At 44.4% G+C, this 13242-nt stretch overlaps 2 protein-coding genes across 4 annotated transcripts in view; both read left to right on the top strand.

Moving 5' to 3' along the window:
* FNDC3A (fibronectin type III domain containing 3A) overlaps positions 1–5249 on the top strand; it is a 111208-nt gene extending 105959 nt beyond the window's left edge. For all 3 annotated transcript variants that reach the window (XM_066544990.1, XM_066544989.1, XM_066544991.1), the window contains 2 exons: positions 60–187; positions 2729–5249. In XM_066544990.1, coding sequence (XP_066401087.1) covers positions 60–187; positions 2729–3043 — 443 coding nt within the window. In that variant the 3' untranslated portion in view covers positions 3044–5249. The remainder of the gene's footprint in view (positions 1–59; positions 188–2728) is intronic.
* Positions 5250–5457: 208 nt separating this feature from the next.
* Positions 5458–8464, top strand: MLNR (motilin receptor). The gene is made up of 2 exons (XM_066571229.1): positions 5458–6232; positions 8059–8464. Exons 1-2 carry the CDS (start codon positions 5458–5460, stop codon positions 8364–8366), a joined length of 1083 nt encoding a protein of 360 aa, XP_066427326.1. The 3' UTR covers positions 8367–8464.
* The last annotated feature ends 4778 nt before the right edge of the window (positions 8465–13242 follow it).

Raw genomic sequence — 13242 nt, 5'->3', positions numbered from 1 at the left:
TGTGATGGGGAAAGCAGAGCTAGCTGTCATTTTTATGCTTCCTTCCTTCCTTCCTTCAGCACCAAGGATAGAGAGAATAAATGATCACACTTGTGAAATCACATGGGAGGTTCTGCAGCCCATGAAGGGTGATCCAGTTATCTACTGTCTTCAGGTCATGGTGGGAAAAGACTCAGAATTCAAACAGGTATGATGTGTTTAAGTTATTGTAGTTTTCTTTGATTATTCTTTGTGATAACTAGTTTAGTAAAACTAGTTGAGATCAGATTTAGGAAAGCTTATTGTGTTCCAGCATGGTTTTAGTCACAGTGTAAACTTTTTTGTTACTAAATAATATAAGGTTATATCTCCTAAACCCATCTCCTTCATTTCAGAAGGAGGTTCTGCACTAAATTACAGCCTCTCTGGGTTACACTGATGTTCACTAAATACAGCTTGACACATCAAGTGGTGAGAAAGCCATCCACTGATGGAACAACTGACAAAAAGAAATCTTTTACCTAATGGTACAGAATTGAGACTGGGGAGAAAAGGGGCAAAGGGTTCTCTTTACACTAAGAGTAAAGAAGCAGTTTGAAATGCCAAGGTACAAATTATCCTGCATTCAGTGCTAATTTTGCTTCCCAGTTTGGTTTTTTTTTTTTTTTTTTTTTTGCTTCACAGTTTAAACTGCCTGATATTTGACATGAAATTAGGCTTGAAAACTGTTTCATATTATTAAGCTAAGGAACTTTCCTTCCAGGACAGAAACAGTTAATTCTAGTATGTTATCATTTTATTATAGTTCAATATTAAATAAGTTTCACCTGTGTTTTGGTAGATTATAGGCCTTAATATTTTCATAACTTTTAACGCAACACTGTGTTTATTATGGCCATTTGTTAAATTTTTCAATAAAAGATGAACCATAAACCGAGATGTCTTGCCATGTGGATGGTCTTTTTTGTAACTTCCACATTGTAAATGCAACATTAGGTACCTGAGGTGTGGTCTGTGTTGCTTTTAGACACCAAGTCAAATCACACTTTGATTATCAGTGTGTGTTGCCAAATGGCCTGGGCAAGATAATAAAGTTGGCTCTTTGAATATGGCAGTAACAAAGTAGGCTGAGGTGTGTGATTGCTTTTGCCTCTGCAGAGCAGTCTATCATAGCAAATTAGAATAAAATGAAAAGACTAATTTGCAGAAACTAAAATTAGAACAATCAAGAAGTAAACAGTATGAAAACAGCCTTTAAGACACTTAGACATGATGGTGGCAATTTTATTTGACATGGACAAAAAATAAACTGCCTGGAAGTCTGCTCTGAGCTGTTCCCTGCTATTTCACTGCCAAAACTTCACTCTCCTCTCCTCCTTCTTCCTGATCTGTCATCCAAATTGCTCATGTCATTGTTCCCTCCATGCTACAGACAAAATAAGTTAATAATGTGCTGTTTGAGCTGTATACATCCGTCAAAGATCTTAAAGGGCTTAGGAAGCAACCATATAAATACCCCAGGAAACACACTGGAGGGGAAGGCAACTTCTGGCAAGGCACTGGGGACAAGCAGCTGAGGATGGTAACCCCTGCTAGCTGGCATAGCTGGAGCTGGAGTAGGGTGTTTGTCAGTGGCCTGTTTGCTCACTCCCAAATGCATGATCCACATTAGCAGAATTTTGAGGAAGCTGCACTTCTGATGGCCTGCCCTGCCTCAGAGAGAAAAGTCTCTAGGTTGTAGATTCCAGTAAAGCTCAGCTTGTCAGAGAACTCTGTGCCTCAGGCACAACAAGAGCTCTTCAAACAGCAGAATCAGAAGGGATTTCCTGTTTCTTTACATTTCTAGGGTGCATTTTCAGGATACTGTCTAACAGTATGGTAACTGTAGGAAAGCTCCTGATGATGTGATATTTCTGTATCGTGCTTCCAGTTAAATAAAGCAAATCCAGATATTTGGAGGTGGGAGGGTGAAGGGGTTTAAAGAGAGAAATCAAATTGCACTGTGCTACTCACCTAATACCTCCCTAACTATTGAAGTACCTATAACTGCACCCCTGTGAGGTTTTGTTGGCTTTCACAGAACCTTTACATAGCTGCAAATTTAATTAATTTGAGAAATTAATTAGGAGTTTAAAATCTGGAGTTTAGATTTCACTGAAATAGGGGCTCCATGCAGAAGCATTGTGAACTCATGTTAACCTGCCAACTGAGACACTTCTGAAGAGCACCCTCACAAGTTATCTCTGTCTTGCGAATATGATGAAATTAAAAATCACAAAGAGGACTCTGTGGCTTTCCCGATCCAGTGTTTATTGGGATAAATCATAATATTTTAAGTACAGATAACTACAACAAAGTACATTGGATTGGATTAGACTTAATGAATTGGCTTGACATGGAGTTAACTGCCTAAAATCCCATGATACAATATTGTATATTGCATCACATTGTGAGTGGTAACTAAAACACCTGAAGGCTGGGGCTTGTGACAGAGTTTATTTGATGTGTACTCATCACTCCACACAAGCAAGCATAGTTCTTGTGTTTCACCAAAATAACTGGAGACTTCATCTGGTATTTAAATCAGTGTGTTTGAGCTTTTTGTCCATTTTTCTTTGCATGGGTGAAAACACTGGTGAGTTGTCATCCTTTTTAGTTACCTTCACCATAAACAAAACCATACTAAGATACATGTGTGTCTACAGTAGTTTTTTACTTGAAGTATCCCTTTTTCTCCCCTTATTTCCAGATTTACAAGGGCCCGGACTGCTCGTTCCGATACACAGGCCTGCAGCTGAACTGTGAATACCGATTCCGCGCGTGTGCCATTCGCCAGTGCCAAGAGGCCACGGGTCACCAGGACCTGGTGGGCCCCTACAGCTCCCCAGTGCTATTCATCTCTCAGAGGACTGAGCCTCCAGCAAGCACCAACAAGGACACTGTGCAAACCACAAGGACACAATGGTCACAGAGTGACCAAGTGTGTGCTGCTGTCATCCTTGCACTTTTTGCTATCTTTTCCATTCTGATTGCTGTTATCATTCAGTACTTCGTCATAAAGTGAAGAAAAGAGATCTATTTTATAATGCTGCCCATTACATTTTACTTTCTCATAATCTAAAAGTAATTCTGTTCTCTTGCTTTTACAAAACCAGGCATTTTGCACCGGCATTGGGACTGATGCAAACTTTCTCAGCCACTTTAAAATGCTTACTCGTAGGTATAGGCTGACACATGTTATTAAATGCAAGCCACAGAAATATAATCTTTTCTTTATATGCCTTCATGCAGTACAAACTCAATATGGGGCAGGCACGCAGTGTTTAAGGAAAAGGGTTTGACCAGTAAACACAAGTGTAAAGGTGATTTCCTGGCCCACACTTCTAAGGTTTGCTAACATAACAGGGAAGAATGTGTAGATCGCATTTAAAACTTACACTAACAAACTTGTGCTGTACACAATATTAATCTGATGCTGTGAAAGCAATTTAGCGCTGTATTTCTACCTCCTCATTTGTCTTAATTATTTGGGAAGCAGGATTTATGCTGAAAAACAGAAGGGGCTTTTCTCAGGCAGCAAATAATAAACTGGATGGAAGAGTATGCATGAAGGAAGCTTCTTATCTGATAAATGTGGAGTTCTTCACTGCAAGTAGATGTTTTCGAAAGACTACAAGGAGATGGCACAAGTGGTTTATCTTACCCCCAGGATTTGGTGTTTACTTAAAAAAATGCCTCTTTTACTTCTTCTGAATATAGAAGGGAGAGTGTGAGAGACCTTCTTAGATTTGTTACTTAAATTGAAAAACACATTTCCAAAGTTGACCTTTGATTGGATGCAGTTTATACAGATGTCTGTGCCCTCTGATTTTGGCTAGTCAACAGAATTTTGAGATAAAATTCATTATTGAATTTTTGCTGTTTCCCCAACATTCACTTGCCATATCCACCAGAAATAAGCACTGCCTTTTTTTGTTTGTTTTGTTTCTATCTTTCTTTCTCTTTTTCCTCTTCCTTTTTTTCTTTCCTTCTCTCTTTCTTTGGGGCACCAAATCAGAAGACGAAGTGTAGTAATTTGCACCAGAAAACTTAAAGCTGCTTTTTTCTTGAGATCCTAATGTTTAATGTAATGTCTCTTTGGATACTGTACCAAATTGTTGATTGCATGTAGTTAATGTTGCATTAGAGCACTTTGCAATTGCATAACTCATCAATGTTTTGTGAGCTTGCATTTGTGAGTTCTTGAATGACCAGACTGAATTTTAACAAGTATCCCATTGAACATCTTGCTAGATGTCAATGATTGCCAGTGACACAAAGCTTGTAGTGAAACTATCTTTAAAAAAAATCCTTGTCTCATCACACTTATGTTATTTGTTATACACTTTGTAATTAGCTACTTTTAATTTATTTGAGTTACAAGATAGTGGATCATTAATGACTTCTAGTTGTGTTCAGTTTAGCATTTTTAATAGTATTAAACACTTCTGTCAGTCTTAATAATAATAAAAAAAGGAACCTCTGTCTTGTGCTTTGAAGATCTCTGAAGAATTTCTCTTATATTAGAACGGGCATGTATTGTAATTGTTTATACGTCCAATGATCTGTGCTGTAGAATAATGTTGCTGAGTTTCGTTTTTTTAAAGAAAAAAAAAGGAGAAATGGCGAAGAACTTGGCCTCCACGTGGCAAGAACGATCTGTCTTTAAAATGTACTGTATGTTTACATTTTATTTCTAATTTGTCATTTGTACGTATAGGCTGATACCTTCCCGCAGGATACCGCGATAACTGATGTTTTCTAGAACCTTCTTAAAAGTGCCATGTTTGGCAGTGCAAATGAGGTTGCGTGTCACAGCCCAGAGATTTCTTATGGTTGAATGTCTAAAACGGTAAGATTTGTTACTGCAGGCAACCTGCAGTGACTTACGTTTTTCATAGTAAAATTCAAATGAGCTCCTATTTTTGATAGTCATTTAATAGTGTATTTGCCATTTGAGCCTCAGTGCATATTACTGCATTGAAGACAGTTTTTAATGTAATCTTAATTTTACCTCATATACTGTACATTCCAAAAATAAATAAATAAAAGAAAAAGAGAAACTCTAAAGTTTTTAAAACGCTATAGATACACTACCAAACATATCACTTTACGGTTGTACAACGTCGGGCTCCATGAAGACGAACCTGTATAGTCTGATAGAAAATACATAAAACGATGTAGCAAAGTACCTTTAAGAGTCTGTGGACAATAAAAGTACCTTCTTTTTCGCTGCTGGTGGTCAGTCCTGTGCGCGCACCGCCGCCGCCCCTCTCCCCTCCCTCCTCCCCTTGCTGGCTCCCTGAGTGCCGGCCGGTTCCGCGGGGCGGGCCGGGGGCGCGGTACCTGCGCGGGCGGGGCAGCCGCGGGCGGGGCGGGGCGGGGCGGGCCCGGAGGAAGGAGCGGCGCTGCCCCGGGCACGGCGCGGCCCCCGGCGGGATGCGGCGCGGCGGCGGCGGCGGGAACGGCAGCGAGGGCGAGCCCGAGTGGCCGTGGCCGTGGCCGCCCTGCGACGAGCGGCTGTGCTTGGCGCTGCCCATGCGGGTGCTCGTTCCCATCACGGCCGTCTGCCTGGGGCTCTTCGTGGTCGGCGTGGCGGGCAATGTCCTCACGGTGCTGGTCATCCGCAGCTACCGCGACATGAAGACCACCACCAACCTCTACCTGAGCAGCATGGCCGTCTCGGACCTGCTCATCCTCATGGGGCTGCCCTTCGACCTCTACCGCCTCTGGCGCTCCCGACCCTGGATCTTCGGGCAGCTGCTGTGCCGCCTCTCGCACTACCTGAGCGAGGGCTGCACCTACTGCACCATCCTCCACATCACCGCCCTCACCGTGGAGCGCTACCTCGCCATCTGCTTCCCCCTCAAGGCCAAGGTGGTCGTCACCAAGCGCCGGGTGAAAGCCACCATCGGCGTCCTTTGGGCCTTCGCCTTGCTCTCCGCCAGCCCCTTCTTCTTCCTGGTCGGCGTGGAGCAGCCCGAGAACCACACTGACTTCAGCCGCGAGTGCAAGCCCACCCCGCAGGCGTTGCAGTCCGGCCTGCTGGCCACCATGTTCTGGGTCACCACCTGCTACTTCGTGCTGCCCGTCACCTGCCTCAGCGTCCTCTACGGCTGCATTGGCCGCGAGCTGTGGCGGAGCAACACCCGCCTGCGGGGCCCCAGCTCGCTCCTCCGGGAGAAGGGGCACCGCCAGACTGTCAGGATCTTGGGTGAGTCCCCCTACCATCCCCCACGGACTGTGGCTGGGGCAAGGACCGGGGCTGGGGGGCCATGGCAGGGCTGAAGCACCCGCAGCTCCAGTTCAGGATAGGGAATAGCACAGGGGGACATCCCAGGCACGCTCCCGGGAATGCCACGGCAGGGATTTCACTCCCTCCCAACTGAGGCTTCACCCTCGTGGCATTGCACATCCATCAGCAGGACTGCCTTCCATAGAAATACCCGTTTCCTGAATTTTACCAAGCAGAATCAAGTACAGGCTACCAGCCTGCAATTTCAGAAAAACTGTGGTAACATCAGCAGTCTCTTCCAGTCGGCAGCAACAACTATGCATAGAAAATTTCTGCTTCTGAAAACTAAGTTCTTAGTGGTCATTTGTAGCTCTCCAAGGAGTAAATCCACTGGTTGGACAAGGAGGCTGAAAAACAATAACTTAGCCCCTACGAGCTGTTTGGAGACAAATCCCATAATACCAAAGCACTTCCTACAGGTGTAAGATGCTGATAAATTTTAGTTCATTTTCCTAGTCATACATTCAGTAACCCAGCATCAGACTCCGGAAAATTAGTTCTTAGTCTGCTTTGGGGCTTTAATGTTTGTAAGTAGTGACCAATCTGAAGGGAAAGAAAAAAGGAATCCAGCTATAGACTAAGGAACATAAAACAAAATGCCTCAATTATTATTGCCTACCTTTAGTATAGTTTTTACATGTCACATGGGAGACTTCTTATACTGAGAGTGTAATCATCTGGATGGAAATAGCATAGCGCAAAGGAAAGAAACGAATAAGCCTGAGAGAATTTCACCAACTTATTTGAGGAAGGTACTTACACTGAAGTAGGCACAAGGTTTTCCAACAGAAACACCCATATCCATGATCTCAGAACCCACTGAATGAGACCAGTGCCCCCTTATCTCAAAGATCCTGCACCACTACGTCTGTGGTGTTTTTCAGAAGAAAACTTTCTTTGGCTGCATCCCTTTTATTTAAGCTGTGAGAAACACGGAGGATGCTCTGCAAATGATTTTTTTAGTTACATGCATTTATAAACAAAAATAATTAAAAGTATGGATGCAATAATACACTTATGTAATTGTTCCTCATCTGCTCCTGCTGTGTTGCCATTGCAAGAGGGTTTGTATTTGTTCTCATTATCCTAAAATGCAACACAGCACCAGGCGAACAGCTGAAGTGACTCAGGCTAGAGATCCATCCAGGCAAATAGCTGTCTCCAGCAGTAATGGTCTGGGGATGCATGAAAAAGCTTTAGTGGAAAAAAATCAATAGCTCAACTACACTTTAAAGTCTTTATGTTAGATACCAGCCCATCACAATAGAGCAAATGCTGTGGGAGCTTGGGTGACTGAGGTGCAGCCTGGGTCTTTTTCGGTGATGCAGGCAAGTTAAACAACAGCTCTGCAGCAATTGGAGCTGCTGTGGAGCTTCCACAAAAACTCTGCTTTCTGACTTTTGTTTTCCTGTCTCATATGTGGCATTACAGACATAACCAGGGGCAATTTCTGTAGTGCCTGATGTTATTATACAGATGTTACTCCACTGTTGTTCACATTTTTCTCAGCAAACCTCATCTCACAGTTTAGCTTAAAATTTTACCTTTTACTTCAAAGACTAACAGTCAGACTTGATGCTATTCCCATTTTCATGGTTTTTCCAACAATTTAATGCCATTATTTGTATATATCATTTGTATCAGTTAGAAGAACCTGCAAAATCAGCCACATATAGTTTAGTTTACTGGATGGTTGAAAAGTTAATTCACTCCTTAACTGCCGCATGTGTTATTTTGTCTTATAGCTGTGGTGGTTCTGGCCTTTGTAATTTGCTGGTTGCCTTTCCACATTGGCAGGATCATATTTATAAACACCCGGGACATGAGGACAATGCTGTTCTCCCAGTACTTTAATATATTCGCCCTGCAGCTTTTCTACCTGAGCGCATCCATCAACCCTGTCCTCTACAACCTCGTTTCCAAGAAGTACAGGGCAGCAGCCTGCAAGCTGCTGCTGCCACACCGAGCTGCAGAAAGGGCTCTCACAGGAACAAAAGATGCTGGGGGCTACACAGAGACCAGCACAAGGCACGAGTACACCACCAGCTTCTGAGACTGCAGCCCGCACTTCTTCAGGCATTCTTGCCTAAGGAAGAGAACTTCCTTCTCACAGGAGAGTCACAAAAGGTTGGACATTTGTTAGGGCATGTGGTGTTTCATAACTGTCTTATTGTGGGATACCTGTATTTTTGGTAACAGAGCAAGCAGGCGCCACAAAGTATGAAGAATGAAGTGCAACTCATGGAAGATGTTAAGTCAATAGGAAAAGCTGGAGTAACATCCCAGTAAAACCACAGGTTTGCTTTATTACATAGTGTTCATTGCACTATTTCAAATCATACCAAGGTCTGCAAAGGAGCACTTCTTGGGAGCTGTAATGGGTAAAATTCCCAGACAGCCTTCACCATTTTAAAATGGTTTTCTCATAAACGAGATTTTACAAAACACAGTCTTGCAAGGAGATGGACGCAAAAAAAATCACCCACCAACCTTAACAGCCCTGGAAGAAGAGGCACATGCTTTTAGTACCTGGTCTTGTAATCATGAAGGGGACTTTCCTGGGCAGTTTCACTAATTTCCCTTTGGAAAGCATCTGCTGCACACAGCAGTCTCTGGGCTTAACCCTATTTGATCCCACAGGTTCAAATAAGGTCTTTTACTTATATATTAACAACTTGTAAAACTTGAGATATCCCAGATCACTTCCCTTAGAATAGATGAGCAGTGTTTGGCAATTGGTAGCAGTGTGTCTACACATTGTGTATTACATTTGCAAATGATACACCAAATTAACCCACCTTGCCACAAACAAGACCCATCACTGAATGTGCTGGACTATGCCCAGGACTTCATGCTGCATAACGCTGCACTGCAAGTCAAAAACCAACTCACTAATTCTGCTCCAAAAGATTTTAATTGGAAATTTCAACTGTACAACTTAAGAAGGAGGCTAGTTGTGAGGAAGAGCTAGAAGAAGATGCAGCAGTGTTTTCTGTGGAGGATCATTGCCTCTGTACATTTTACTTGTTACATTATTGGCTCTAGTGGTGTAAATCTGGACCAAAATCAGTGATGTGGCACTGCACTTACAAGAGCATCACTGATGCTTGCCATCACTGTCCATGCTTGCCCTTAGTTCTCTGTTAGCTTCTCCTTTCAGGCAGTTGTAGAGAGTGATACAATCCCCTCTGAGCCTCCTTTTGTATAGGCTAAACACCCCCGTCTCCCTCAGCCGCTCCTGAGTTTTGTTCCAGAGCCTTTATCAGCTCCACTGCCTTTCTCTGGACATGCTCCAGCAACACAACGTCCTTCTTGTAGTGAGTGGCCCAGAACTAGACACAGGATTTGAGGTGTGGCTTCACCGTATGAAGTGGCTGAGTATGAGGGGACAATCCCTGCCCTGGTCCTGATTGACACACTATGGCTGATCCAGGCCAGGATGCCATTGGCCTTCTTGGCCCCCTGGGCACACTCTGGCTCATGTTCAGCTGCTGCTGACCAGCACCCCCAGGTCATTTTCTGCTGGGCCACTTTGCAGCCACTCTTCCCTAAGCCTGTGTCACTGCCTGGGGCTGTTGTGGCCAAAATACAGGACCCAGCACTTGGCCTTATTGAGCCTCAGCCCATCAAGCCAGCCTGTGCAGATAAATTCAAAAGAATTCAACAGGTAGCTCAGAGATCTCAGGGCAGCAAAGTTGAACCCAAGTCTTCACCAAGTTTTAAAAATATGACCAGTTATCCATTAAAGAGTCTGTAACTCTGAGTCACTGAATAAAAACTAAAAAAAAAATCTAAAGACAGAAAAAAATCTATTTTACTGCATACACATAAAGTTTTCTTTTTCTATCAGCTTCATACCGGTGGAGAGCAGTTGTCTGCAAGGCTTGGGTTAGGTTGCTTTTGCTGGGAGGTGACATTAAGATGTTCAGTTATCATAAAGAAACAGCTGGGTTTTTTTTTGGGGGGGGGGGGGGGTTGGACAAGTAATAATAAACAGTAATCTTTGTACGTGTATGTAGACCAAAGCAGGGAAAAAAGCTTTATCACATAGTTATGTGGCCATGGAGCTGCTTCTGCATGCCTGCAGTCTCCTGATAATGGCTTTTCCTTTATCAGTTGCTGCTAAATTGCACTGGGAGTGAAATACTTGCTCATCAGAAATTTCCCCAAAAGCAATCGCATAGGTACCCGAAGCACAGGATTGGTGGAGGAAGGAGGGAAATGCCCTGGTGGGCTGCTGCCCTGAGCCTGCTTTTCTAGGGTGCCCTCCCTGCCACAGACAGCCCTGGCAATGCTGTGCTCTGCTCTGTGTGTGTGCTGGGTGTCCAAGGCAGGTCCTTCTCAGCCAGGACTTCAGCTCGCTGCTCCCAGGCTGCTCCTGGAGTGACTGCATTTCTGCAGGGAGCTCCAGGCTTGGGCTGCTCCTGCATCAGATGCTGCAGCAGTAGGCTTCTGCTCTGCTGGCAGACCCCATTGAAGTGATCAGGTTTTTTGGGAAAGTCGTCGTATCCCTGTTAAAAGGTATCCCCCTTGCACGCTTGGTAGAGTAACACAGGCAGCAAAATCCCACCTGTGAGCTTGCAGTGCCTTCTTGTTAATGCTCCCTCCCCACCAGAACAAAGGTTTAAGAAATAGATGAAGGTTGAGTGTTTAGCATTAACCAGGCCTGGCACTGCTGTCTCTGGCATTCAGTACTGGAATGTGTAAGCAGGGATGCTGTAAATGAAATACCAAGTATTTCAGAAGTAGTTTCCACACCACAAAGCCTATAAGATACAAAAGAAAGCAGACCAGAAGGAGAGAGAAAATGAGGCAGGGATGTAAAAGAAAAGCACAGAAACCAGATGATAAAAAGGGAAGCATGGTGAGATACTCTCTTTTTTAAAGCATGTATGTAGTTACATTGAAAATCACAGGATAGAAAATCAGAAATTTGACAGAGCTCTGAGATAGATGGATGGATGGGAGGGAGGGAGGGAGGAAAAGATGTTTTAGACAGGTTTGCTGCACTCATGTGAACAAAGACCTCTCAAGTTTAAAGCTGCTCTTGTACTTGCTGGAGTGATGGTGTCTCCAAGGGCCATGTGCAGCTGGCCTGGCAAACAGAGAGGTGCAGGGACACGTTCCCTTCCCACAGTCATCCCCTTAAAATTCCATTTGTCACTGTGCTCCATCACTCCCACAGGAAACACAAAGCCTAAGGCTGTCTCAGCAAACAAAGGGATTATACAAAGTAAGAGGGAAAGCAAATAGGTATAAAATGGCCCAAAGTGCTCTGAATTAGTTAAACCAACAAACATGGTCTTGGTCTTGGATCAATCGAGTCTGATGGGAACAAGCCCCAGCATCCCTGGGGTGCCACTTCCTATATGATTTAGGAGCAGGCTTAACATTGCCAAAATAGGCCAATTCTATTATAAAATTAGTATCCAGAAGTATATTTCACTGCTTTAGGGAACTATGTACAAACTGGTTTACTGTTGCTATATGCTCCTGGTTACCTGTGATGCTGCACTTGAGCTTTGGTGGGGATTTCCTGGAACTCAGAAGAAAATTGGGGGAAAACACTGCAAGTGGGGAAAAGGTTTGCATTTGAGGAGTTGGGGGGCAGACATAAAATTTAACCACCTGTTCACTTGGTACCAGTAGATGCTAAAAGATTTTCCCATCAGGCAAAGCACAGCATTTTCCACAGCCTCAAGTCCAGTTGTTGCATTGTTGTTTACTGCTGAGGCAGGCTTGGTGCTTCTCATGACAAGGCAGATGAGGGCTTGCAACATTTGGATGAATATCAAGGCACCAAAGATCTCTGGTGCCTGCCCAGACATCACTGATGGAACCTCAAACTGAGCCTCAAAACACTGGGAAGCAAAAGCAGTGCTGTCTTCTGCTCAGTGTCCCTACTGTGGGAACCCTACTCTGGTGACCCAAAATGTTAAGGCTGATGTCATCCAGTGCTTCTGTGGGCCACACACATCTTCAAGCATGCCACCAAAGCCTAAGTTTTCCAGAGTGTTTAGGAAAGCCAGTTTTGGATCAGAAAATGGCTGTCCAGGTTGGGAAGTACCTAACAGAGATGAGTCTGGAATCTCCTCCTGCAGCAGCTCCAAGCAGCAACACTGCTTTGTTTTTCCTGGGGCTGCACACATCCAAGGGTCCATGTCTTCAGTTCCCCATAGCCAGGATCAGAGCTGCCCTACACATTATCTCAGTCTCCTTCCCAGTGGCTGGGGGCTTCCAGGTCCCCTGGAACAGCAGAACTCCAAGGGTATATACCCAGGATAGGGGTGGTATATGTCCTCAGAGAGGACAGTGGGGCTGACTGCTCTGTCCTGCCTCTCACTTGCCTCATCTTCCCCTCAGATCACCCCATTTGCATGCTGCCCCTTTTCGAAGATGAGTCCCTGCTCCTTCTATCTCCACTTTTGGACTTCATCTTCCTTCCCCTGCTGTGGAGGACAGATAATGCTGTCTGCTTTCCCTCCTTTTCCCTTTCCTTCTCCCAGCCAGAATTCACCAGATGGATTCATTTATTTCTCTTTCAGAAGCTGTCTGTGATGAACATCTTTGCCAAGGGGCTCATCCAGGCTGCCAGGGATTGGTAGGGAGCCAGATGCTTCAACCACAGCCTGTCCCTGTCAGCCATGAGCCTGTATGAGCTCACATTGAAGTTGTTTAAAGTTTTAACAGCACCTCTGTGTGTGAGCTAATCTTAAAAAAAGATTAACCCTTAAGAACAGCTGGGTCAATTTTTTCCCAAGATATGAAGGCCATGTAAAGCCCTTGCACAGGTTCCATTGCTCCCCATAGCCCCTCATGGACACTGTCTTAGGGCCCACAGGCAGGGCAGGAGAGGAAATTCAGAGTGTTTTCCCTCAACCCCAGCATGTCCCCTGCAGGCAACCAGGGATGTATCCACAAGGTCAGCC

This window comes from Molothrus aeneus, chromosome 2 (assembly GCF_037042795.1).
Source record: "Molothrus aeneus isolate 106 chromosome 2, BPBGC_Maene_1.0, whole genome shotgun sequence".
Taxonomy (NCBI): domain Eukaryota; kingdom Metazoa; phylum Chordata; class Aves; order Passeriformes; family Icteridae; genus Molothrus; species Molothrus aeneus.
Note: the sequence above shows the minus strand (reverse complement) of the source record. Positions and strands in the feature narration are given on the sequence as shown.

Bases quoted from the DNA above. Each gene is read 5' to 3' on its own strand.
- MLNR (XM_066571229.1), top strand. From the start codon at position 5,458: ATGCGGCGCGGCGGCGGCGGCGGGAACGGCAGCGAGGGCGAGCCCGAG. The intron at 6,233-8,058 runs GTGAGTCCCCCT...TTTGTCTTATAG, and splicing joins CCAGACTGTCAGGATCTTGG to CTGTGGTGGTTCTGGCCTTT.